This window comes from Oryx dammah, unplaced genomic scaffold (assembly GCF_014754425.2).
Source record: "Oryx dammah isolate SB20612 unplaced genomic scaffold, SCBI_Odam_1.1 HiC_scaffold_12, whole genome shotgun sequence".
Lineage (NCBI taxonomy): Eukaryota > Metazoa > Chordata > Mammalia > Artiodactyla > Bovidae > Oryx > Oryx dammah.
The window spans coordinates 65,088,448-65,115,405 of NW_024070196.1; the positions used below are offsets into that span (position 1 = coordinate 65,088,448).

The 26,958-nt window shown below is 52.6% G+C and overlaps 1 protein-coding gene across 4 annotated transcripts in view; it reads left to right on the forward strand.

The window, feature by feature from the left end:
* Positions 1-8,804, forward strand: part of MYO18B (myosin XVIIIB) — a 236,811-nt gene extending 228,007 nt beyond the window's left edge. For all 4 annotated transcript variants that reach the window (XM_040250980.1, XM_040250978.1, XM_040250981.1 and 1 more), the window contains exons 43-44: positions 5,259-6,456; positions 8,592-8,804. In XM_040250980.1, the coding sequence (XP_040106914.1) occupies positions 5,259-6,444 (1,186 nt within the window). In that variant the 3' untranslated portion in view covers positions 6,445-6,456; positions 8,592-8,804. The remainder of the gene's footprint in view (positions 1-5,258; positions 6,457-8,591) is intronic.
* Positions 8,805-26,958: the final 18,154 nt, after the last annotated feature.

Sequence of the window (26,958 nt, forward strand, 5' to 3'; positions counted from 1 at the left end):
TGCTTATTCTTTTTTAAAATAAATACATCTACTTATGTGGCTGTGTCAGGTCTGAGTTGCAGCTCATGGGTTGGGTCGTGCTGGAACTTTTGTTGTGATGCACGGGCTTCAAGGCTTCACAGCACGTGGAATCTTCGTTCCCCACCCAGGGATCAAACCCCATCTCCTGCATTGCAGGGTGGATTCTTAGCTGCTGAACCACCAGGGAAGTCCCAGGAATTGCTTATTCTTGAACATCTGCCCTCAATCCAGGGCCTTCTATAGCCCTGATGGGAGGGGCCGTTAACTGAAAAGCAGTCATGAGGATCTTAGGCATATATTCACGAGTAGCCATGTCTTGAAATGAATAAGAAATGTATGCAGGTTCAGTTGCACCAGGGCCCACCTCCCATGAAGAGCTGGGGGCAGGCAGAGGCGTCTGTGGGCCTTGCTCAGTGGTACCGACTGTCTCGGTGATATCCATCATCTCTGAGGTTCAGCAGGGTCATGGTGCCCACCCTCACAGCCAGGCTTCACAGGGTACATGGCAAGGGAGGGACAGAGCCAAGATCTGAACCCACGCATCTGCTTCCCAAAGCCTGGATTCTTAGCCTCCCAGGTTACAAAGTGTAGAAATTCCAGCATTTTTGCATGATCATATCCTGATTTTTCTAATAAGCCTTCATAAATTTGAGTCACCAATACTTACAGGAAAAGAAATAAAAAGGAGTCCAAACTGGAAAAGAAGAAGTGAAACTGTCAATGTTTGCAGATGGCATGATACTATACGTGGAAAATCCTACAGACACTACCAGAAAGCTACTAGACTTCATCAATGAATTCAGTAAACTTGCAGGGCACAAAATTAACACCCAGAAATCTCTTGCATTCCTACACACTAACAACAAAAGATCAGAAAGAGAAATTAAGGGAACAGTCCCATTTACCATCACATCAAAAAGAATGAAATACCTAGCAATGAACCTGCCTAAGGAGACAGAAGCCCTCTACTCTGAAAACTAGGACATGCTGAGGAAAGAAGTTGAAGAAGACACAAACAGATGGAAAGACAGAGCATGTTCTTGGACTGGAAGAGTCAATATTGTCAAAATGACTGTACTGCCCAAGGCAGTCTACAGATTCCCTGCAGTCCCTATCAGACTACCAATGGCATTTGTCACAGAACTAGAGCAAAAAACATTTACATTTATATGGAAACACAAAAAGACCTCAAACAACCAAAGAAGTCTTGAGAAAGACAGATGGAATTGGATGAATCAGACTCCAACCTCAGATGTTACTACAAAGCTCCAGTGTTCACGTATATGGTTTTGTTCATCAGTGCACTTAATTGACATTCATAAGATACCTATTGTGCGCCCATACTTAGCACCTCCTATGGGCCTGAGTACCGCCACATCACTCATTCACTCAGCATATGTCTTCTGAACACTTACTGTGTGCTAGGACCCCGTTCTAGGCATTCTGGTAGTGAACGCAACAGACAGGAACACATACCCTCCGGTCTTTCTTTTTTCTGCATCAATGCCAGGTTGGCCTGGTTTCCTCCCATCACACAGCTGAGGAGACGGAGGCCTAGAGAAGCTAGGCGACTGTCCCCAGGCCAGTGGTGGCAGACCAAACTAGACTCCAAGGGACAGCTGTTGCCTGGGCAAGACGATGTCAGAGAGAGTGTCAGGCCTGTGTCACAGTAGAGTCCAGAGGAAGTTCCCAGAGAAGGGTGCTGCCTGCCGTGGGGTTGGACCCCATCTCTGCCACTCTCAACGGTGTGTGCTTGCTGTGGCCCCTCCGCCTCACTGTGCCCGGAGCCACAACCCCTATCCCCAGGGTGGCCCTCGAGGTTATAACGGACATGGCGGTCAGCTCCATGCAGGCAGGTGGCCCATCTGCTTGTTCTGACCTGTATCCATGTGCACAGCACCTGGCACACATTAGGTGCTTGGCCAGGGGCAACTGTTACAGGCCCAGCCTGGCCCCCGTGCGGCTGGATGCCCAGGAGCCTACCTACTGGCTCCTTATCACCCAGGTATGTGAGAAGCCTCTTCCTCTTTGGACAGACGGAGGGGCAGGTGCAGAAGTTCCCACCATGTTTCTGGAGTCCCTTCTTAGAGATCATAGTGCCCGGCCCAGCTCGTGTCCACACCCGTCTCTCAGCAGCTCAGAGCACCTCCGATCCATCACCCCTCGCCCTGGCCAAAGCTGGGAGGCAGGGACAGTGACATCTTGATTAGCTGCCATCCATCCATCACGCGATGCCAGGAGGACAGCTGGGGAAAAATAAGTCTTCCCAGGGTGTGTCCAAAGCGTCCAGAGCCAGGGCAGGAACAGAGAGTATCACCCCGCCCTGGGCAGCAGAGCTAGGCCTCTCACCCTGACACCTGCCAGAGGGCGTCTGAATTCAGATCAGTTCTGCGGTCCCCACACAGAAAGGAGGGGACACAACACACTTCTCCCTTGAGTGGCAGCACAGACAGGAAGTAGAGCGGCAGAGACGGGGTGGATTTCTGCATGGTAAACCCAGGAGGCAGCACTCAGTCAAGACCAGGCATCTTTCCTTCTCCTGCCGCCCCTCCTCCTCTCCCCCCAGCCCTCCTCCCTCTACCCTCACTCGGACTGTCCCTCCCCACTCTCCACCCCTGCCCAAGTCTACACTACTGGGCCTGTGTTCTAGTTTGAAGCCCACCAGTTGAGGCTCTGGAGGCACCAGCCAGACCATTCCGGAAGGTGGGACCCCACCCATCCCAGCCCCATCACACCGACCCTTGGGCCCCTGGGCTGAGCTCTGAGATCAGCATCTAGTGACAGCCAGGTGGCTTTATGGGCACATTTTGATTTGCCCACCTTCTGAAAGATGCTGTTTCTTGTGGGCCTCAGGGAAGGTGGATGAGTCTCTGCTGGTCTGGCTGAGCCACGGGCACTTGTGACCTCAAGGGCTCCTGAGCTGCCCACAGCTTCGCATGCCTCCGGCCTGTCCCAGGTTTTGGTCAAAGGTGAGGAGGGCCAGTCCTAAGCTGCCAGCACACCCCGCATCTGCGACCCTCCCCCCTGTCCTTTGGCCTTGCCCTCAGCACCCCCTTGCTTCACCGCCCCCGTCGCCACCTGTCTCTTCCTCTCCATCGTCCTGTCCATTCTCAGTTTACCTTCTCTCCTCTCGGTCCTGCCTCTACTTCTCCCCACTTCTCTCTGCCCCTCCTCCACTTGCTCATCCTCCCTTCCTCCCCTTCCCCAGAGACTTGATTTCAGAGGTAGACTTGACCCCGTCCGACAACACTTAGTGAGCACCTGCTGTGGGCTGGGCGCGGGGCCAAGTCAGGGTGCAGAAGTGACTCGGCATGGGCTTGACAGCCTGGGCTGGAGAGCTGGGGTCCCCCTCCTCCTCCTCTCCGCTGCCCTTCCCCCTCCCTCCTCCTGTAGCTTCTCTTCTCTTCCCTCCCCATCCTGGCCTCTGCAGCCAGCGCTCACAAGGGGAGCTGGGGCCAGTGGGATGGCGTGGTCCCAGGAGATTCAGCGACAGGTACCCCAGGTGCTGCCATCTCCACGTGGCAGGCGGCAGCGGAGACCGAGTGCCCAGGACACACTCATCACTTGAGCCTGCCTCCCTTCAGAGCCAGGACAGGACAGAAATGACTTTTGTCAGCTCTGCAGCAGCCCAGTGCCCCTGGCAGCTCCAAGCTGTTTATTAAAGAGAGAGAGAGAAAGGGATATGAATGTGCCACCTTGCCGTGTATGAGGGGAGCGACTCCAACGGGATGATGTTGACAAACAGCCCTTCAGGTAATCACACCGCAGCGCTCCAGCTCCCTTCCTGGCCCGAGTCCAGCTGTGACGGAGACGGAAGGTGGCGGGCAAGAAAGGGAAGGGAGCAGCTGCTCTGGACAGACGGTGTGGCTTTTGTCGGAACCTTTCCCGGGGGCGATGAGATGCCGGGTCTCCTGCCCAAGCATTGTCCTGTCTATCCTCCTGGGACATCACGCGCGGCTTTCATGGAGCACCGTGGGGCAGGGGAGGGGGCGAGTCGGGTGAGGCTCCAGAGAGCCAGAGGTTATCAGTAGTAATCGTAATGAGCACTAACAGCTAATTATTGATGATTAATAGCCATTGATTATTGATTATTAATCAGTCAGCGTAATTGTTAAGCATTATTTGAGGAGCCGGGCGCCAGGCACTAGGTCCAGGGCTGGTTCCACGATTCCAGCCTTTATGGGCCGGTGTTGACTCCTCTGTAGTCATTCCCGTGGTGACAGGGCCACGAGCAGAGACCTGCATCAACATCCCATCCCCCACCTCAGGCTGAGCCCTGGCCCCGCCCCCAGGCCCACACTGACCCCGGGCCCACACTGACCCAGGGCCCACACTGACGATTCACGCCCCTCTTTGCTTTTTTTTTTTAATTTTTTTTTTTTTTTTACTTTACAATATTGTATTGGTTTTGCCACACACAACAACTTTGCTGGTGGGTGAGAAGGAGGTGGCTTGTCTTACAGGGAGGACAAATAGATTTTGTTAAAGGACCGGTTGATGGACTCCAGCCTCTGGCTTTTAAGGCCCGCCCTTCACTTTACAGTCTGTGATTTGGCCTCACTGCCAAGATTCCCACTTTTCAAAGGCAGAGCGGTGTTGGCTGCAGCTGCGAAATGCCTCTGCCTGGCAGTCCCAGAATAGAAGGCGTCTGTCCTCGCTCTGGTGCAGTGTTGGTTTCAAGTTGATTTCATGTAAATTTTTCCCTTTTCAAGGAACTTTTTTTTTTCTTTCCCCTGCCCACCCTCCTCCCATGAAGCCGTTGGGAGCCTTACAGCCCCTCATTCAGAGGCATATTTGGGTCACTGGCTCTCCGAGGCTCTGCTCGGTGGGGTTGTCCTCCAGGCTTGACCCTAAATAAGAAAATAACCTCCCACAGGTCCCCGTTGAGGCTTCAAGAAGCAAATTACCTATTTCCCAGCCCGCTGTGGGAGGGTAGGTCCTTCACGTCATGTGTGATGCGGCCTCCGTCCAAGTCATCCATCAGAGCTGCAGTTTTAATCTGCTCAAACGCATTTAGCTGGGTTTAATTATAGACAGAAACTGCATTTCAGAAAGCAACGAGAAATCGCTTGTGTCTGGAGTTTGCGCATTAGAGCACGTGGTTCGTTGGAGAGCGTGGCGGGGCCGGGAACGCGTTTCCGAAGCGAAACAGAATTAGCGCCCGCGCTCCCGGCCCGATGGCACAGATAGTAGGGCGGGCACAGTGTGTGCTGACCGCGCTTCTCTTCTTGGCACAGGACCCACGAGGAGGCCGGCGATGGAGCCCGGGACGTCCGCAGCAGAACCTCGGGGGACAAGGCCGCATCCCCGCTCTCCCGCCGCCGGGGAACGTATGGCCACTTCGGGGATGGTGAAGAGTGCGGCGTCCAGAGAAAGGCCCCTGAGAGGCCAGGCGCACCGCCCTCCCCGTCTTCCCGGAGTGGAGACGCATCCCCGCTACCGCGGGACAAGCTGCCCAGCCCCTCGGCCGCCCTGTCGGAGTTCGTGGAAGGGCTCCGGAGGCAGAGAGCGCAGAGAGGCCGGGGGTCGCCGCTCGGCCTGGAAGACTGGCCCACGCTCCCCATCTACCAGACCACCGGGGCGTCCACGCTGAGGAGGGCTCGGGCGGGCAGCGACGAGGGCGCCCTGGCCCTGAGAGCCGGTGCCGGCTCAGCCCTGGATGCGTCGGCCGGGCTCCCACGGTCCACCAGCCTCAAGTGCATCTCCTCTCAGAGCGTGGGGAGCCCCAGCCCACCCCCCGAGAAGCTGAAGATCCGCTTCAGCTCCTGCGAGTCCCTCCTGGAGTCGGGGCCCAGCACGCAGAGGACGCCCAGCTCCCCGGCGACTGCGCGCAGGGACCCGCTCTTGTCGCCCACACTGCGCCCGCGGAGGCGCTGTCTGGAGTCCTCGGTGGACGATGCAGGCTGTCCAGACCTCGGCAAGGAGCCTCTCGTCTTCCAGAACCGCCAGTTCGCCCACCTGATGGGGGACCCCCTGGGCAGTGACCCGTTCAGCTGGAAGGTCCCAAGCCTCAACTACGAACGCAAGACCAAAGTGGATTTCGATGACTTCCTACCAGCCATCCGGAAGCCCGAGACGCCCGCGTCCTTGGCCCGAGCGGCCAAAGATGGGCGAGACAGTTCACAGCATTCGAGCGTCCGCTTTGAGACAGAAGAGGCCAACCGGGGCTTTGTCCCCGGGATTGGCACCGTTTTGAAAAGGAGTCCGGAGTCCAGGGAGGACCTTGCTCACCTCTCTGACTCGTCCTCCTCCTCCAGCTCCATCATGTCCTTCAAAAGCGCCGACAGCGTCAAGAGTCGGCCGAGTGCCCCACGGATGGAGGGCGACGGCGGCGAGCAGGCGTCCCCCGAGAACAGAGAGCCGGGCGCAGGGAGGAAAGAGGAGGCCGTGGAGAGCATCATGAGGAAGTACCTGCAGAAGTAGGAGCCCGCTCAGGTAACTTCGACAGGCGCTGGCCCTCCGGGGGGTGGAACCGGGAGGTCCACCCAGCCTGACAGCCTGGACGCACCCAGCTGCTGCCACTGCCTGTAATAGTGTGACTCATTTCTCTAGAGAGGAGGGGTTTTAGAGATTTTCATGGATGTGTTACTATTTATGCAAATAATGTGTTGCTGATAAAGGCACAACTTAGAAGGCCTCCCTAGGAGCCATTGGATTCTGTGCTCTTTAAAATACAGATAGGAAGCCTGAAGGTCAGGGGGGGTGGGGTGGGTGGATGCTGTAAGGTGGTCCCGGGCCCTTAAAGTCTCCCTACCCTTGACTTGTTCTCTCCTCAGTGTCCCGTACACCTGGCGCTGTGGGAGGCGTGAAGGCGTCTGTCCACAGAGTGGAGGGAGAGCCAGGGTGGGAGGTGGGAAGAGGCCTCGACACAAGCCAAGTCCAGCTCTTGCACTAAGTGTGTAAAGAGAAACTGGGGCCTGAGAGGGGGCGGGGGGACAAGTGCAGAGGTCGCGGTCTGCACCTGATCTGGGCACTCGCAGCAGCAGCAGGGAGACGTCCTCACTGCCAGCGGCAGCTCACGCTTGTTGAGTTGGTTTATCAGTCATTTGGTGCCCACAGTAACCCGAGACTGTAAGTATGATGTATCCCTGTCCTACAGGTTGGCAGTCAGAATCCACAGGCTAAGGCACTTGTGCAGACTCACCCAGGCAGAACTGGGGTTCGGAACTCCACAGAGTTCGCATTTTTGTTGGTGTCGTTTTTTCTTAGGCATATGCTCCGGGCCTCTTTGTGAGTCAGCTCAGAGACACACTAAGGAGCTGGGTCTTTTTTTTTTTTTTTTTTTTTTGGAGCTGGGTCTTTAAAGGGGTTGCCTCTATCAAGGGCAAACTGAGGCAGGCCTTAGAATCATACATCTTACTGGGGATTGGAACTCATGGACCAGAGCCTCGCTCTTGGAAAAGGGGGAGAAGACCTCAAGATCAAGGTCACCCAGTGAGTCTGCCACCAGCCCAGACACCCTGACTCCCAGTCTGGCGCTCTTTGCCCTGAGGCCGGGCTGGCCCCTCACTGCCCCTCTCAGGGCGTGTTTCAGAATTCATGGCTCCCAACTGAAATGGGAAGCCCCCTCCGGCCGGCCCGGAGGAGTAAGCACCTCCCTCCGGGGTCAGACACGATGCCAGCCTACAGCTGGGTTGCCGTCTCCAAGTCACTGAACGTCGGAACTGCAGCGGCTGGAGGCTCAGGTGGTCGGGTGGTTCACGTGGTGTTCAACCCACACCTGCCCCCTTCCTGGACCCAAACGAGCCACACGTCCTGCCACTTCGGGAGTCACCCTCAGCCCATCAAAAAGCCATCATGGAGATGGGCTTTGGATGGTATCAGAGCAAATTAATTTGACTTAACATGGCCTCTCTCTCTGCTCTCAATTACCGAGGAAAGAGCTGATGTTCATTCACATTATTATGCTCTCGGGGACACAGAACTCGGTTTCAAAGGCCAAGTAAAGGGCACACGTCCAGCAGCGGAGCAGCCCTTAGCAGACGTCCTCACAGAACATCTTGTCTCTGCCATTTTTTTTCTTTTTAAAGCTCAGCTCCCCTTCTCCCCTCCCAGCATGCTCTCTGCAATAACGGGAGCGCCTGCCTAAAACCCTCCTCCACCTTTGACTTGCACGCGGGTGTTGGGAGCTGACAATACAGCCCTGTTGCCTGAGACACAAGTGTGTTGTGGGATTCGGAACCACTTGGCCCCCAGAGCTCAGGTCTTCCCTGTAACAGCCACATGCTGAGACCTTGCTGAGCATCTGTGTTCTCAGCTGAGAAATGGGAGTAGTGACCCCCAACTACGCACAGTAGCACTGTGAGTGAGATGCGAATGAAAGACCCCAGCCCAGAGCCAGCACCGGTGGCCGAGGTGCATGTCAGGCGCCTGTGCTTGGAAGCGGTGGCCCTTCCGCGTCTGTGTCTCTGGTGGCCTCCGCTTGTCTCCCTTCTGCCCCCTCCATGCTCATGCCTCCTGGCATCATTGCTTCTGTAACGCCATCTGGGAATGTGGGCTCCAGGGCTTCCGCCCAACAAAACACACTCCTCGGGCCGCAGTTCTCAGCTCTGATCTGCATTTATTTCCAGCCTCCTGGGACATGCTGCCCTTGAAGACTTCCCGATTCCACAACTGTCTGGAAAGAGAGACAAAGACCAGCCAGGCCTCCCTGGGGGCCCCAAGTCCACAGCCAGCGTGGCTGCCCTCGAGAGGCCGGGGGGCCCAGCCACGGCACATCCCGAGGGCGAGGGGCTCCCAGCCTGCTAGGTCTGTACCCAATAAAGCCTTAGCTCCTTGGCATCTGCGCTGTCTCTCTGTTCTGTGATCACATTACCTGGAACTCTTGGGGGTTGATGGGGTGCGGCTTGAGGTAGTAGGGAACCAACACAAACTGTTTATAGTTTTGGGTGCGCACTGGCGTTTCTCTCCCTCCATATCTACACATAGTGGCCTTGATGCTCTTCACTTGGCCAAGTTCAGCTCTCAGGTGTCACCTCCTCCAGGAAGTCTTCCCTGATACATCAAACTCATCAAATTGAAACAAATGCTCTTTCTTCATTCTTTTCTAATTCCCTTGGTTACCTCTGTCTTATTTCCCTTCTCTGTTTATGTGTCTCCATTGTGTGTAGGGGAATTCAGGAAATTCTGACGAATGAATAAGTGAACAAACAGATGAACCACAGAGCTAGTCAGTAGCTCAGATCACCTGAGTGCCCGTGGCATGCTGACATATATGCGTCCCTACAAATGTCCGCCCATAGCCACACTCACAGACTGTGGCATCTGCTCTCACAGCCTCGTGCACCTCCTCACACACTCCTGCCGCCCACACACAACTCTGCCCTTGGACCAGAAACTACACTTGCTCAGGCACACTTACCGCCTGGACACCTGCTTTTCCACGCATCCTCGCAGTATCAATAACACTAATGCTGTAGGCTGGTGCTTATTGACCACATGCTGTGTGCTGGCCACTGTGCTGGGCCTTTTACCCAGTGACTCTCCCTTCTGCTTTATAAAAAGTCCCAAGAGATAAAACAACCTTTTTTTTTTCTTACTCACAAAGGCAGAACTAGCTTTTGCCTGGCTTCAGGTAGCCCATGCCACCGCTCCAAAAGTTCTCAGTGGCATATACTCCACGCCCTCCCCTACGTGTGTCCCTGTTCCTGGGATGACTCTGGTGCAGCCCGTCACAGCTCTCATCAGGAAGGAAAGTCCTCTGAGGATCCCCCGCGTACTAGTCTGCTGTAGCAAAGCCCCTCAAACTGGGTGGTCCAAACAACAGAGACTCAGTGTCTTGAAGTTCTAGAGGCCAGAATCAAGGTGCTGGCAGGGCTGGCTCCTTCAGAGCATCTGAAAGGACTCACTCTTGGCTTGTACGTGGCCGTCTTCCTCCGGTGTGTGTCCATCTCTGTGTTGCAATGTCTTCCATTTACGAGGACACCAGTCATACACAGTAGGCCTCACCCTGACTTCTGACTGATGACCTGTGCGGAGACCTCATCCCCACATAAAGTCACATTCTGAGCTGCTGGGTCTCTCAGATGGAGGTGAGGGGCAGGAGACACAATTCAAGCCCTAACAACTTACCAGTTAGCACTCAGTCCGAGAAGGGGAGATCTCTGCCCATCCTCGTCGGGGGCTCTGGGTAGAAGTGGGAAAGAGAGGGGAAGGGGCAGGAGGGAAACTGACCAGACGCCCTCCCGGGAGACCTCGACATCTCCCCGTCTGTCTGGTGGAGCTTTCAGTGGAAGAGTGGACTGTGCTTTCTCGGATGCCCATACTTCTCCCGCTTGGTGAGTCTGTAAATATTCATACATCATATATATATTTAAGGAGCATCCCGCACCAGCCTGCCTCACAGGAGTGGCCCCAGCTCTCTGGAGAGAGCTAGGGGCAAGTGGAGGGGATGCCTGAGATCTCCACAGGGAATCAGAGGCCCTGGCCAGGAAGAGGGTGCCACCCCGAAGCTCATGGTGTGATGGTGTGAGGGGTCCGAATGGGAGCAGGCATGGCCCGGTGTCTTCCTCCAGGAGAACCCATGGAGCCTTGGGAAAGCCACTCCTCTCAGTGGGCCTGTTTCCGCATCTCTACAGTGGGAATGATAGTTAGCAGAATCTACTGGAGTTTAGAGATGGACAAGTGTAGCAGGCTGTACTAGTTTGCTAGAGCTGCTATAACAAAATACCACAGGCTGGTGTGGGGAGAGCAGGCTGTGAACACAGGAATTTATCTTCTCGAAGTTCTGGAGGCTGGCCTCCAAGATCAAGGTGTCAGCAGGCCTGGCTTCTGAGGCCTCACTTCTTGGCCTGTAAATGGCCACTGCCTCACTGTGTCCTAACATGGGCCCTTCCTCTGTGCCCACACATCCCTGGTATCTCTCTGTGTGTCCAAATTTCCTCCTCTTATAAAGGACCCCAGTTTCCCTTGGGGCTCAGCTGGTGAACAATCCACCTGCAACGTGGGAGAGCTGGGTTCAATCCCTGGGTTGTGAAGATCGCCTGGAGAAGGGAAAGGCTACCCACTCCAGTATTCTGGCCTGGAGAATTCCATGGACTGTATAGTCCATGGGGTTGCAAAGAGTCAGACATGACTGAGCAACTTTGACTTCCCCTCACTTCAAAAAGGACCCCAGTCAGAGTGGATCAGGGACCAACCTCAAGGCCTCACTTGAACTTAGTCACGACTTTAAAGGCCCCTTCTCCAAATGCAGCCACCTTCTGAGGTTATGGGTATTGGGACTTCAACATATGGATTGTGTAGGGGTCACAACTGAGCCTATAGTGCGTGCTATGCCAAAGAGGGTGGTGAGCTAGTTTATTAATAATGACCATTATTACTCATAAATATGCATATATCAACTGCATAAATATGTCCCAAGCACCCAGCTTGGTGCCCAGGCAAAAGCAACTGTGGAAACCCGGAATAAAGGTTCACCTAGCCTTCCTGGCTTTGGAGTCTTGCAGACATTTTAAGGCCTGGAACCTGTGAGTGCTGCTCCTCCCGTGCCAGCAGGATTGCTTATCCAGCCAGTATCTGCCAAGCACCTGCTGCTTGGCGCCGGGCACCGTTCCCCACACGGGGGATCCGTGGGGAGCAGGTGGAGCCCCCTTGCTTTTCTGGGGGTAACATCCTCACTGGGGAGACAGACAATGAGCAAGAAAATAAATATGTTGTCAGAAAGCGAGAAATGCCGTAAAGGAAAATAAAGATGAAATTATCTCGTGAGTTTCCAGTTACAGAATGTTCTGGGTGTTGATTTTACAAAGTTGTTCAGTCGATAAGTCAAGTCCGACTCTTTGCGATCCCATGGACTACAGCCCGCCAAGCTCCTCTGTCCTCCACTATCTCCCAGAGAGTTTGCTCAAATTCACGTCCACTGAATGCTTTCACAAAGTACCTTTTTGTAAAGGAAGAAAGCCATCATTTTTCTTCAGTGATGTGTGAGTGGCATGTTCAAAAATGTTAAACCCAAGTCACAACAGCCAAGCTTTCCTCAGCATGCAGCAGGAAATAGAAATCCTGAAGATGCTAGTCAGAAGTCAGTTCCACATCCTAGAGGATCACCCCTGCCTGCCCTGCCTCGAGTCCCCCAGCCCGGCACAGCCTGAAACAGGAGATTCTGAGCCAGCTGGGTCCTCCTCGCTGCAAACTGGCTCCAGAAATTCCAGCGTGGACTTCCCAGTGTGCCGTCAAGCTCAGCCCAGGACCCCGTGCAGTAAGCACAGTGCCAGCCTTCCCTTCTCTGACCTCTGCTCCCGGGGTGACTGAATCGCTCACACCCTGGGCTCTGCCGCCTCCCTGCCTGACCTCGGCCAGTCCACCTCCTTCTGGGCCCTCCTTTACTCATCTGTGTAATGGGTCTCAGCCTCCAGCCTCCTGTGGAGAATCACACACTCAGGGAGCACCCAGCACGGAGCCTGGCAAACAGCCTGCAGTCCACAGTAGCCATGCTGATCGCTGGGCTCAGAACTGCTTCCCCACCGGTGCCCAACTCAGAGGCGCCAGCTGCACGGCCGGGCCCCACCTGGCTTTCCTGACGTTACCACCAAGGTCATTTCAAAGCTGAGGGTGTTGGAGGCCCCACATCCAGGTGACTTGAGCGGCCGCCCCAAACGTTTCCTCTTGTTTCCAGGCACCCAGGCCATTTTTAGCAGCCTGCCCAGGTCTAAAAAAAAAAAAAGCCTGGACTGTCAGGACTAGAAGGTTTGGAGGTAATTTTACAGGTGAGGAAATGGAGGCTCAGAGAGAGAAAGGATTTGTCCCAAGACAAAGGCGGATCCGAGTTCGGAACTCAATCAACATTTTATGATTTAATAGAAAATGTACTGACCTTTCTGCCACCCTATGTCCAGAGCACCGAAGATAAAGCTGGGACCGGGATGGGTAGAGGGCCTGCTGGGGAGTAAACCGTGAAGTTTGCGGTTTACTGGAGAAGGCAGGTAATAAACTGGGAGATAAGCCATTTTGCGCCTTCTACACCTGCAAGAAAACATCTTAAATGACTCAAAACGCTGCTTTGTAACTAGCTGCATGAAGACTCGGTAGCCCTAGGCAAAGTCCTGCTCAGAGCCCGGGCCTTTGCGTGTGGAGCTCAGAGCAGTGGTTTATCTCAGCCTCTCCGTCTCCCATCCCCCGTCACCTAGCCTGTGGCTTTCCTGCTCAGGCTCGCCCAGAGAGGAGGGGGAAACCGCGCTGCGTTTGCCCACAGCCCTTATCTGACCCGGCCCCCAGGTGATCCTGGGAGATAAGCCAATAAACTGGGCGCGCTCACCTGAGGCCTACCTGCTCCGGGTCATCCTGCCTCCGGCGCCTGCTCCATCCCAGCCCGGGGCCCACCCCACCCCACTCAAGCCAGCAGAGACCCAGCCCCTGTCGCAACTGCCCTGGATGTCTGCACAGTTCAGGGCTGAGGAACCGAGGTTTGCATTCTTTCCCAGTTCCAAAGATTGTAGGCGGGAAGAACAGGCGAGGGACCACTTGTGGCAGCCGGTGGGGGGCAGGTGCTGGGAGCAGGTGTAGCTGGGAGGCTCTGGATGTGACGAATGGCCTGGCTGAGCTCCTGCTGTTGTCTCCCAGGAGTGGTGGGCCACCTCAGCTGGGTTCTGACCTCCAGACCCGACAGCTTGTTCACCTGTCAGCTACCTTCAGAGCACGGAGACAGCAGCAGGCCTGGTGACAAGGTGAGGCGGTGAGCTTGTCACCCTTTAAGAACCATCGCCACCCCCCACTCCCTGTATGTCTGCAAGGAGCCAGCAGCTATGCTGGGCAGTACTCAGACATCACGGCTAAGCAGCGGGTGTTGAGAGCCTGCTGCCCTGTCCAGCACCCCGCGCCTTCTACACCTGCAAGAAAACATCTTAAATGACTCAAAACGCTGCTTTGTAACTAGCTGCATGAAGACTCGGTAGCCCTAGGCAAAATCCTGCTCAGAGCCTGGGCCTTCTGCGTGTGGAGCTCAGAGCGGTGGTTTGTCTCAGCCTCTCCGTCTCCCATCCCCCATCACCTCGTCTGTGGTTTTCCTGCTCAGGCTCGCCCAGAGAGGAGGGGGAAACTGCGCTGCGTTTGCCCACAGCCCTTATCTGGCCCGGCCCCCAGGTGATCCTGCAGAGGAGTCTGCAGCCCGAGGGGGATGGAGGCAGGGGGATGCCCTCCTTTAAGGCACAGTATCCGAGTCCCCGGTCAGCTGAGTCCAGTGACTGCAGCTGTCTCTGAACTGAACTCAATAAACAGCAGTTCCTTGTCGCTCAGCAAGTGGAGAGAGAGAAACAAGGGATCATGGAGAAGGTGGAAATGAGAGGAGAGGGTGGGGGGTTCCCCTTGAATCAGGTGTTGAGTTTCGGAGAGGATGTGAGGGGTGACAAGGGGAGCTGGGATTCGAAACCAGGGCTCTGACTCCAGACCCAGGCATCCTTGGTACTAACCCATGGGCCGAGCTTGGCAGTATAGACAGTACTTTCCTATGAGTCATGGCTTCACCTTCACCATCTCCCTCTGGCCAAACCAAGCCAGCCCTGTCTGCTCCACCTAGAAGACAATAGGGTCCAGACTCTAGGAACAGGCTTCCGTTTACTCCCATCCTCACCACTTTTTAATCTGTGATCTCAAGCAGTTTGCTGAACACCTTTAGGCCTGACTTTTAGAGCTTATCTTGCCCACAGAAGCACAAAGATGAGGGCTATTATGCCCATTTTACAGATGGGAAAACTGAGGCTCTGCAAAACCAAGTGACTGGCTAGGTTAGCAGTGAAAGAGCTGGGATCAGAGTTCAGAGCATCCAACTCCTGTTCAGGGTTCTCTGGCTCCTGCCAGTCTCGTAGCCTGGTCATCTGGCCAATTTGGGGAGAGTCTAAAAGGGGGTTCCAGCTGTGTCACAGGGAGGGACACCCTAGGCAAGGTCCCCCCGCCCAGCAGTCGTTCACCTGTGCGGTCAGCGCCAATCTCAGGCCACCTCCCTCCAAGGTGGGTAAAGCGGGCTGGCTCCAGGGCGCTCAGCCTCTCCTGTCTTTGAAGGAAGCCAGTTTCATGCCTAATGAGTTGAGTGACTTATACCTAATAGCCATGACCCAATAAGCCATCACATAGATTTAAAAGTGTCCTCTCCTGGAAAGAGCAGTAACTGAATTTATTCTTACCGCTACTGGCTCATTGGGTGTCTCTGTCAGAGCTGGGTGGATGACATGGCTTATGGGCCACGGGCTGTTGCCCACTGAACCCGTGCATGGAAATCCCAAAGGTGGGCATGGAAGGCGGGGACAAGCAGGGAGGGACACGCAGGCGTGCTCTCTGGCCGAGGGCAGACACTGCTGCCAGGACCTCACTGGTACCAGTGTGTTGGACTGGCCCACTATTTTTCATAAGCAGAAAGAGGACCAGAGAGGGAGCATCTGTTGCTCAAAGTAACACAGCAGGTTGGAAGCAGACCTGAGCCTGGTGCTTTCGACAGAGAGAGACACGGGGGTGGGGAGACTCTGGCAAGCCTGCAACCCTTCCTGGAAGTTAGGGATGGCTGAGAACTGCAGGAGGAAAGGCAATTCATAAAGTGAGCCTGGCAGGTGGCCTCCTGGCAGATGACATGCCCGACTGCCCTGGGTAAGATGAGAAGTAGGTGCATCTCTGCCTTCCCTGGGCTTCCTCTCTGCCTCTCCTCTTCTTGTCTGGAAGGGACCAAGAGCTAGTGACCACCTGTGCCTTCCGAGCATCTTTCAGGATGCAGTCATCGTGGCTGTGCACTGAGGATGCAGACAAGGCGTGGATCCCCTTTTGACAGATGAGGAAACTGAAGCTCAGGGGATAATAAGCCTCCCGGTGTCAGGCAGGCCTGGGTTTCAGGGCCAACCCTTTCCAAGTGTAACACCCTGGGCACTTCTGAGCCTCCATTTTCTCATCTGTGAAATGGACTCAGTGACTCTCATCAAGCTCATCACCACAAGTAAAGGAGACGTTGTGTGTGAAAGCTCTTGGCGTGAGGCCTGGCCTGTAGTGGACCCTCCGTAAGGTCAGTTCCTCTTTCTTTCCCCGGATCCTTCTGCCAGCCTCCCCCTACAAAGCTTTCCTTGAGTGAATTAAAGAATGTTCTTAAGGACTGTTTCCCGGGAGCCCAGCAGAGCCATTCTGTTCAGCTGAGTAGGGAATTATTTACATCTTCTTTTCTAAAAGCAAATAATTTCCTTGCTGAATTAGTTTCCAAGCAGCCTCCAGGCTGTCTTGTAAATACACAGATCTGAGTGACTATTAACAGAGCCCCTATTTGTCCAGCATACCAGAACAGGGATGCTTGAGGGCAGCAGACATCAGGACCGAGTTACTCCCAGTCAGAAATTTCACTCCTGCCGCCTCCATCTTCACTCACTTACTCGTTTGTTCATTCATGAATTCGATCAGCAAACATTTGCTGCGCACCTATTATGTGCCAGGTACTGTGCTGAGCACTGAGAAACCAGGCAGGAGCAGTAAGGACCAAGTCCTGCCCCCCGGCACTTTGTACAGTGCCGTGACTGCAAGACAAGACTCTCGAGGGCCAACCACAGTGCTGCATGCATTAAACAAACAAACAAAAGACAAAAGAATAACAGTAGTTCAGATTCCTTTTTAAACTGATGTCAACTTTACATGCAATGAAATGCTCAGATATAAAGTGTGCTGTTCAATCTGTTTGACCAGCATGTTCATTGGAAGGACTGATGCTGAAGTGAAAGTCCAATATTTTGGCCACCTGATGGGAAGAACTGACTCATTGGAAAAGACTCTGATGCTGGGAAAGATTGAAGGCAGGAGGAGAAGGGGACAACAGAGGATGAGATGGTTGGATGGCATCACTGACTCAGTGGACATGAGTTTGAGTGAACTCCAGGATTGGTGATGGACAGGGAGGCCTGGCGTGCTGCAGTCCATGGGGTCACAAAGAGTTGGACATGACTGAGCGACTGAACTGAAAGTCACCCCAGAAAGTTCCCTCATGCCTATTTCTGGTCCATTAAACTTTTCATCTCTCCATCAGATATCTGAAGGGGAGTCTTGTTAGGTATTCTTGGTTGTAGTTTTTTTCCCCTTTCATCACCTTAAATTTACCGTGCCACTTCCTTCTGGTCTGAAGATTTTCTGCTGAAAATTCAGTGGAGAGTCTTATGGAAGTTCTCCTGTGTGTCATTGGTTGCTTTGCCCTTGCTGCTGTTAATATTGTCTAATTTTCAATGTGTCTTGGCGTGTTCCTCTCTGAGTTCATCCTATATGGGACTCTCTGAGCATCCTGGGGAGAAGGCAATGGCACCCCACTCCAGTACTCTTGCCTGGAAAATCCCGTGGATGGAGGAGCCTGGTGGGCTGCAGTCCATGGGGTCGCTAAGAGTCGGACACGACTGAGCGACTTCACTTTCCCTTTTCACTTTCCTGAATTGGAGAAGGAAATGGCAACCCACTCCAGTGTTCTTGCCTGGAGAATCCCAGGGACGGGGGAGCCTGGTGGGCTGCCGTCTCTGGGGTCGCACAGAGTCGGACACGACTGAAGCGACTTAGCAGCAGCAGCAGCAGCAGCAGAGCGTCCTGGACTTGGGTGACTATTTCCTTCCCCAGTTAGGAAGGTTTTTAGCTCTTATGTCTGCAAATATGTTCTCAGGCCCTTTCTCTCTTTCTCCTTCTGGGAACCCTCTGTTGCAAATATTAGTGTCCTTGATATTCTCTCAGGGGTCTCTGTCCTCATTTCTTTTCGTTCGTTCTTTGTTTTTTTCTGTTCAGCATCGATGCTTCCCACGTCTCTGTCTCCCTGCTGACTGGCCCATTTCTCTGTATCATTTAGTCTGCTGTTGATTCCTTCCAGGGAATCTTTCATTCCAATTATTGTAGTCTGCATCTGTCACTTCATTTTGCCGAAATTGCTGTTGGTGCTTTTACGTATCTGGTAGGTTAGTTCCATTTCCTGACCTGGGAGAAGTGACCTTCTGTAGGAGATGTCCTGTGGATCACAGCTGCACCCCCCACCCCCTACATTCAGGCTGTATGCTCTAGGGCTTCCCCATGAGAGCTGTGTGGATCCTTTAGCGGCCCCACGCAGTGACTATGCGGGCCGTCTCGTAGGCTACGTTGGCCCTCAGTCCAGTTGATTTCCAGGCCCTGTCTTGTGTGACGGCTGCTGCCACTGGTTGGTGGGATTGGATCCCGAAGCAACTGACTGTGGAACCCAGGGGGCCATGGGGCTAGTCCTGCCTCACTGGTGGGGAGAGTCAGGGTCCAGTAGACTCCGGGGCTGCTGCCTGCCCACTGGTGGGTGAAGCCAAGTCCTGGGGGCTAGTGCCAGATGCTGGGCAGGCAGAGCCAGGTCCTGGAGTCTGGCTGCAGGGCCCAGGGATCCCAGGGCTGGTGTCAGCTCACATGTGATGGGGAAGTTCCTGACACAGTTGGGTCCAGGGTGTCTCGAAGCTCGTGTTGTTCTGCGAGTGGACAGGCACAGTGGATAGTGGAAGGTAATGCAGAAACTGACAGTCTCTCCAGGGCCCAGCTAGTCCAGGGCAGAGTGTGGCTTGTGGTGAGAAGGCTGGGTCCACAGGATTCGAGACAGTGGTTTTCTCGTCTCTGGTGTCAGCCCAGGTGGGTGGGACTGGCCCAGCATCTCCCCGAGGGCAGGGCCGGGCACAGGGGATTCTGGGACTGTGGGGGACCAGGTTTCCTGGGTGCAGGGGATTCTGGGACTGTGGGGAACAAGGGCCCTGAGTGCAGGGGATTCTGGAATTGTGGCGGACCAGGGCTCTGGGTGCAGGGGGTTCTGGAACTGTGGGGGAGCTGGGCCCTGGCAAACCCCCTTCTGCATTTCAAAGCCTTCGAGGGTGTCCAGGCACAAGGGACCTCTGCTTGGATGGCCTCTCCTCTCGGAGTCTAAATAGGTGTCTTTGGGTTACCTTGGACCTTGCTGCCTGTTTATTTTCTTTGTGATCTGAATCACAACATGTGCTTTAAGTCTTTTGTCTGCATTGCGTTGCCCGTTTCGCCCACTAGGCAGCAAAATCCTAGAGGAGAGGAAGTTTTTCTTGGCATGAAACAGGAACAGAAAAGATAATTGTTAGAAAGAATGCCCTGAAAGGACTTGGAACACAGGCTGAAGAATCCCCAAATTCTAGACCAATGAGATAAGTGTATGATGCACCACCCCCCCACCCCACCCCCGCATTCCCCCCCGCCCCCCCACCCCCCGCCCCGAATCCTAAAATTAAGGCTTAGATTTAAATGTAGTGATATTAGTGTTATTATCATTATTATTAGCTGAGGGTTAAAGACACAGAGAATTCTCAGAGACAAAGGAGGGCTCCTGTCATCTGCCTGCAGCAATTTTCTCCCTCAGCACAAAGGAAGGCAATGCAGAAACTGACAGCCTTCTCACATAGTTGCGACAAATCATTCAGGGGCTCCCTGTCACCCCGGGGGCAGAAGAAATTGAATTCTTTCTCCTGCTCTCTAGGGCTGTCACACAGAGCTGATGTGCAATTGTTTGGTAGTGTTTCCTTGTTGTTCCACATTGTGGAGAAGGAAACAATGGTGTAAGGGAAGAAGAAAGAGCAGACTTCAGGAGGGAGCTGACTGCTCAGGGGCTGCCCCAGCTGTCAGTCAAACCCTGTAGGTCTCCAAGGTGACACCCTGCTCCCAGTCCAGAGAACTACACTTTCATCCAAATGCAGCGGCCTTGGGAAGCAGAAGTCACCGACCTGGAGACCCCAAGAAGCATTTTAAGAGCAGCAGCAGGAGAGAGCGAAGTGAGGGAAAGAGGGACAGGAATTTAATCTCCATGCAATTGCTCTGAGGATAGTAAACACAGCCTCTGGATTCACAAAGATTGAACGGAGAGGACGCACTTTCAAAACAGGCCACTCCAGAGTCACAGGTCTCATTTACCATTTACTGAAGCATGGGGCAGTACAGTGCATTTATTCACAGCGAGATAATGAGTGCAAGTGCATTTTATAAACTTTAAAACACTTGGCAAATAAAAGGCAGGGTCATTTAGCAAGCATAATGTGCTCCTGACACAACGTAATAAAGGTTTCATAAATGCAGAGTTGTGACCGTTCTGGTCAAAGCTGAATCCTGTGTGCCCAGCTCAGGGAGACACTAACGCAAACGTGTAGCACAAGACGTGCATCTGTATTCTGACCACCCTCCAGGCGGCCTGGAGCAAGTCACTTCCCCTCTCTGATAACCGAAAAGCGGCTTCATGAAGCTGCCCCGGAGAGTCAGTGGGAAAACGCACATTAAGTACCAGTCTCTGTGCCTGGTATACAGCAAGTGCAAAGGAGTGGCAGGCCCGCTTTTGCATTTCAAAGCCACCATCCAGACTTAACCCAATGGAGCTCCTAAATCGAAAGGGCAGCTGTTCTTGCAAAGTCATTCTGAATCAGTGCTTGAGATGACATCAGTGCTCACAAGAAATGGCCTCAGAAACAGCCCTCTTAATCTCTGATGGGAAATTAAATTATAAAACGAATAAACAAGGGTGAACACACCCATCTGGTCACCTCAGCAGGTGCATGGAAATTGATGAGCTACTGTTAAATGCACAGTCTCTCCTGCAGAACCGCTGTAGAAATACAGTTGGCAGCGCGGAGAGTACGAGCTATCTATCTGAGGCCGGAGGTGTCATCACTATGCGCCACAAGTACACAGTGCATATGGCTCCAGAGGCCCGTCGGAGCCCCGGCATAACCAGGCAGGGCAGCCTCCTGGGGAGTTTCAGCACATGGCGAGTTCTCAGTGGTCAGACAGGCACAGTTCGTCAGGAGAAGCTACCCGAGGTTCCCTCCTGCTCCTTCTTCTGCAGGCTTCAGATCTGTTTGAATGGATGAGGGCTATTACTGAGTGGTCATGGGACGAAGAGCTGCCGGTCTTACTGTATCTGAATTCTCCGAACAGGGTACAGTAAGGATGAATTCAGCAGACAGAGGGACAACGGGATTTTGGCTCTCTACAGCTCTTGGCAAATTTCTCACTGCACCTCCTCTTGAGTTTCCTTGTCGCTAACACGAGGGTAATAATAATGAGCCTTAGTCTCCTGTGTAATCGCACGAATGAAGTGTTAGAGCAGTGCTAGGCTCATAGAAAGTGCCCAACACATGTTAGATATTCTTATTTTTACTCACAGGCAATAAAAAGGGGACTCTGGGAGGGTCCAGCAGTTAATGGGCTCCATGGTAGCCTCCAAGCTTGGATGTTTGGGTAGAAAGGTTACCAGAAATAGTTACAAGCTGTGTCGAGGAGAGAATGTTCAGGGCAGGTACCGTTCTAAGCAAGGGAGGTGAAGATGAAAGCCCGGAAACAGTGTTCTAGACTAGTGTGATTAGCAAGCCTTGGAAACAGACCACAGCAGAAGGACTCCTGTCTACTGAGCATCTTCTATCTTCCAAATGCATGCTGGGTATTTTGTGTACATAGTGGTACCTGATTCCCACAGCAGGTAAGATACAGATCACCATTCCCATCTCAAAGGGAGGATGCAGAGGGCTGAGAGGTGAAATCTTTTGCCAAACTCATAAAGCTCGAAGAGATGTGGTTTGAATCCAAGCCTATTTTCTTCCTAAAATGTTTCATTATAAAGTAAGACCTGCCTATGGAAAAGAGTAACTACCCAAAAATATGCAATAAAAAATGCCTCCTTCCCTACTTCCACCCTGAGCCCATTCCCCGGGGTGAAAACTCCTCGTGATCTATGTTAACCTTTCCTGAGATATTTTTATGCACTGACAAGCATAAAGGTAAAGTACACCAAAAAAAAAAAAATTGTGTTTTTTTGGTTGCACTGGGTCTTTGCTGCTTTTGCTGCAGCGAGCTGGGGCCACTCGTCGTTGTGGTGTGCAGATTCTCACTGCGGTGGCTTCTCCTGCTGCCGAGCACAGGCTCTGGGTGCATGGGCTGCGGGAGACGCCGCTCACGGGCTTAGTAGCTGTGGCTCAAAGGCGCTAGAGCATGCAGGCTCAGCAGTCGCGGTGCAGGGCTCAGCTGCTCCGTGGCATCTGGAATCTTCCCAGACCGGGGATCAAAGCCACGTCACCCGCGTTGGCAGGCAGATCCTTAGCCACAGTACCACCAAGGGAAGTCCTAAAGTATACAAATTTTAAAGTAATTTAAAAACACAGCTAGAGTATGTATTAAATAGACACTTCTCTGCTTTATTCTTATGACTTGGAGACTGTCCTGACTCAGCATAAAGAGGACCCTCAGAGTTTGTCATTCCATGAACCAACCATAATTTGTAGCCAGTCCTGCCCGGTGGACATTTATACCTTTTCCAGTCTTTTGCTGCTATAATTCTGTAATGAATATCCTTGAAAAATGTCTCCGAATATATGTTTGCAGTCATTTATAGGATACATACTTACAGGTTAAATCAAAAGATTAAGTGTATTTGGGGTCTATTTTGGTAGGTTTTGGTAAAATCTAAGACTGGTGTGATTTCCCGGTCTTCTAGAGGTCCGTCTCCTCTGTGGCTGGTTGAGCAGGAGTCGGGCTTGTTAGTTGCTCAGTGGTGCCTGACTCTTTGAACCCATGGACTGCAGCCCATCAGGCTCCTCTGTCCACGTGATTTTCCAGGCAAGGATACTGGAGTGGTTTGCTATTTCCTTCTCCAGGGGATCTTCCTGACCCGGGGATTAAACCCTGGTCTTCTGCACTGCAGGCTTGTTAGGGTTAAAGGCATAAATTTGGGAGATAGGAATCCTTCCAGTGAGGCTGCAGGGTATTTTGAGATGGTTTTGATCATTTCACACATTATCTTCTTACAGAATAAGCAATGATTGATTTCTCCATTGACGCAGCTACTTACAGAGGAGAGAGGTGGCAGTTGACTCACTCATTGTCTGTCATATCCTGTGTTGCCCTGATGCTGGTTTAACAGGAAAATGGGACGCGTGGGTTTACATTATCAGCCTCATTCACAGACCAAGGACAATTTCGCTATTTTTAAAAATTAATTTATTTTCATTTGTGGCTGCCCTGGGCCTTTGCTGCAGGGCATGGGCTCTTGGTAGCTGCACGCAGGCTTTCTCGAGATGCTGCCAGCAGGCTCTGCTCTCTGGGGGTAGTGCACGGCTTCTCTTGGTGTGGAGCATGGACTTTGGGGCATGCAGGCTCAGGAGTTGAAGTGTGAGGGCTTATTTTCCCCACAGCATGTGATATCTCCATTCCCAGACCGGGGAGCAAACCCATGTCCCCTCCACTGCAAGGTGGATTCTTAACCACTGGCCCACCAGGCAAGTCCCAGTTTTGCTATTGTTTGTCCAGCCTTCTCACCCTCTCTCCCCTGGTCCTCAGACATTTATTATGCAGAAGGAAGGAGAACTCAGTCAGGGGAGAGCCAGGAGGTGGGGTTGGAAAGATTTATTTAGGAGGAAAAAAAAAAAGTGAGCGGAGACGAAAAGAGAACAGGAAGAGCTGACATGTTGGGTGCGGAGTGTTTGACTGAGAGTTGAGGCTTGTAGTAAAGAAGTCATGTTGGGGCAGCTACCAGATGGGAGGATAAGAGAAACTGGGGAAGAGAGTTTTAAACGTGATGCTGTGATTTGTGAACTGGGTGTCTCATTAAGAGAGAAAACTAAAGAATTGCTTTTCTGTACTTTTTGGTTGCTGGACTGTGCTTCTCTGAATGCCAGACTACTCCCAGGCCACGTGGCAGCCAGGATTTACTTGGGTCGTGCTGTTATCGCTGCCAACATTCTCAGTTACTCTCCTCCCCATGACTGCCACCTATTAAACACAATTTGTACAAGATACAGCATTAGTCTTTTACATAGTTTTCTTTTTAAACGGTAAGTTAGGTAATACCGCTGCCCGTATTTTACAGAGAAGGAAACCCAGGGTAGGTGTGGTTCCGCGTGGTTCCGCGTGGTTCCGCGTTTTGCCCACAGCCGGGCTGGTTGGCCAGGACTGGAATTTACACCCATGTGTCACATCAGCAGCCCAGCCTCTAATCGCCTGCGGCATCCTGGCTAGCACCTTGCTTTAGCGTACTCTGTGTAAATATGGGGACAGATTGCTCAGTCTGTACAATATGCCTTTCAGTCTCTTGGGAGTGAACCCAAAGCTCCTGGTTTCTGGAATTTTTCCTGGGGAGCTGGAGAGCTCCCTGGGGGAGACAGTGAAGCATCAGCGCTTAAGAACTGCCTCAGGGACAGCAGGGACAACGGCACAAGGGACTCCCGCCTCCGTAAGGGACAGAAGCGCACTTGAGGTTAACAGAAATCACATGTGCAGCCATGCGGCAGTGAGGAGTCGACCGACGCTTAGAAAGGGTGAGTCCAGGTGCTAAGAGGTGAGACCACAGACTTAGACAGGGACAAGTTCATGAAGGCTCTGAATGCCAGGCTAACGGGTTTGGCTTTATGATAAAAAAACATGAGAAGTCTTTGAAGGGTTTTGAGTAGATTTTCATACTGAGAAAATCACTCGAGCTGCAAAGGAGGAGATAGATCAGGGAGGGGTACAAGGAGCGGGTGGGGACAGTGGAGATGCCCTTGCAAAGGTCCAGGTGAGAGACGACGCTGGGTGAACTCAGAGAGGAGGCGAGACGAAAGGTGATATCAAAACCTGATCGAATGTGGGAGTGGAGAAAAGGAGCGGATCCCAGGATGCCTCTGAGGGTTTCACCGCTGCTTCCCCAGGCCAGTGATGAGCACGAGCCCAGCGCAGGGAGTCCCCAGAGACAGTTCTCTGATGTGCCTACTCCCTGGGACTCCCCCTGGCAAACCTGCGTCATAAATCACATTGCTTCATCCAGATGTTGACAACTACCTTTTTACCTCCTCCTTTACAATTTGAGCCTCGGGAAGGGGGGCTATCAGAAGTTTACTGGGGCTCACTGAAATTAGCTATGTGTCCACCCCACCCCCGAGTCCTGGGCGCTCGGGTGTCCCTGCCAGGAAAATCTACCTGTGCAGCAGGGCTTCCTACTCACGGAAAATCTCCTGCCAGGGATGCGCAGGCCCTGTTCCTGTGATGAGTTTGGATAAACATAAGTCGGAGAACCAACAGAAAGTGAACTCTCCTTGATGAGTTAGAATGAGCCACGTTGAAACTGGATCACTCAAGCTTCAAATCTGGAGACAACTTCCAAGGGCCATGGGGTGAAGGAGAGAGCGGGCGGGCAGAGTTATGAAATTTCCAAGCACCAAGGATGCTTAAAATTCCTTGAAGGGAATATCCACATCACACTCTCTTTTTCCAAGCTGGAAGGCAAACAGGGCTGAGAGCCCTGGAGAGACACTGAGCCACACTCTGTTCTTCGCAGAGCCCAGACAGAGAGTGCGTCTTTGTTGAGGCAGCGTAGTGAAGGCTTTGGCACCAGGGTCAACTGCACAGTTGACGGAGCCCGGCTCTACTGCTTACGGTGGGACCTGAGTCCAGAGGCTTGACCTCAGGGTCTTATTGTTCTCATCTGTAAAATATAAACTGGTGATGTTACCCACATCCTCTCGTATCCTGAGGATCTGGCGATGAAATAACACAGAGAAGATGCATTTAAGTAACACAAATTTTGAGCACCAGTTAGTGCCAGGCGCCACGAAGTATCAGTCTCAAAGAGGGCAGATGGGTGCCCTGTCTTCATAAAGTGAACGGTCTATAGATCATAAGCTCATCAGCTCCAGCAGGCTTCCCGACCTGGTGCGTGTCAGACTCTACGCTAGGAGCCCTCATTTACAATCTCTGTGCCTCGGTCAGAAGCTAAGGGCTGAGCATTGTGTAAGCTCAACCTCTTTTCTCTGCAGAACACTAAGTTCATTTAGGGATGAGGCTGACACAAGGCTCCATCCCACTGTGCCCCAGGTCCTTAGTCACAGTGTACCCATGTGTAACAGAACAGCCCTGCCTGCTAAGCTACTGGCGGAAAGGCTATCTTGTATTACTCTCTCTTTTTTTTGTAACCTCATTACATTCTGTTTGCCTTTGTTGGGGAGAGCCGTGTTCTGGTCTAGGCTGGGGTTTTTGTAACCCGGAGCATTAAAGAAAGACTTGTCTCCTCTAATCCTGTGAGAGCAGAGGTTGCTAAGGAGACCACTGTCATATCAACTCAGTAAACACTGAGATGCTGATGACTCTAGTGAGGAGAGGCTTTCTCTTTTAAGAAAGGAAAAATCTCTCCCTTTAGATGAAGGGCGAAAGCTCTCATGGAGATTGTTGCCATCATGTTGGCAAAAGGGGATCAAATCAGTTTGCAACTCTTTATCTTTCTGTTTGTCAGGAGGCTAGCAAGGAGGCTGCGGGGGAGATGGAGGAACTCCATTGTAATCTTTCAGCTAATGAAGGACTCTAGACTCCCTAAGGTTGCCTATAGAACCCTGTGCCTGTTGCATGGAGCAAGCTATTTTTTTTTTTAAGGTGGGAGCAAATAAAGAAAACGCCATCAGGAGCATCACTTTGGGAGAACGTGTATGCCTGCTTGTAGCTGGGCTGGAGAAGCAAGCGGATGTCAGGCTGGCTTGAAGATGCAGAAAAGATCCTACCCTACCAGAGAAACTAGCCCTATGCCTGAGATGAGCTCATGTTGCTTGCTTAGGCAAAGTAAAGTGAAAGGGTTCGTCTGTTCCCAGATTGACAGCAGACTTGGATTAATAAAAAGTGCCTGTGTATGCATGCCTTGCATTAAAGTACTTATCATAGGATGAAAATGATTGATCAGATGAGTAGATAGTATTCCAGCTCCCTGGAGATTTGAGTTCTGTACTCTGATGGATACGGATTGTTCCACAGTGTATCCAGATCTGGGGACCCCTCCTCTGAAGTCAGTTGAGAGTCAGTTGCAAAATATGGAGACTGTGAAACCGAAGTAGGGATCTACCAAAGAACTCAGTGAATCCACAGGCTTTTGGTTCATGGAGTCATAAATCCATGGATTGTAGGGACTGGATGGAAAATGATGATGTCAGAAATTTCAGTTTGCAGAAGGAAGGGCTGGGAGCCAGAAAGATCTGCTTCCGTATTCAAGGT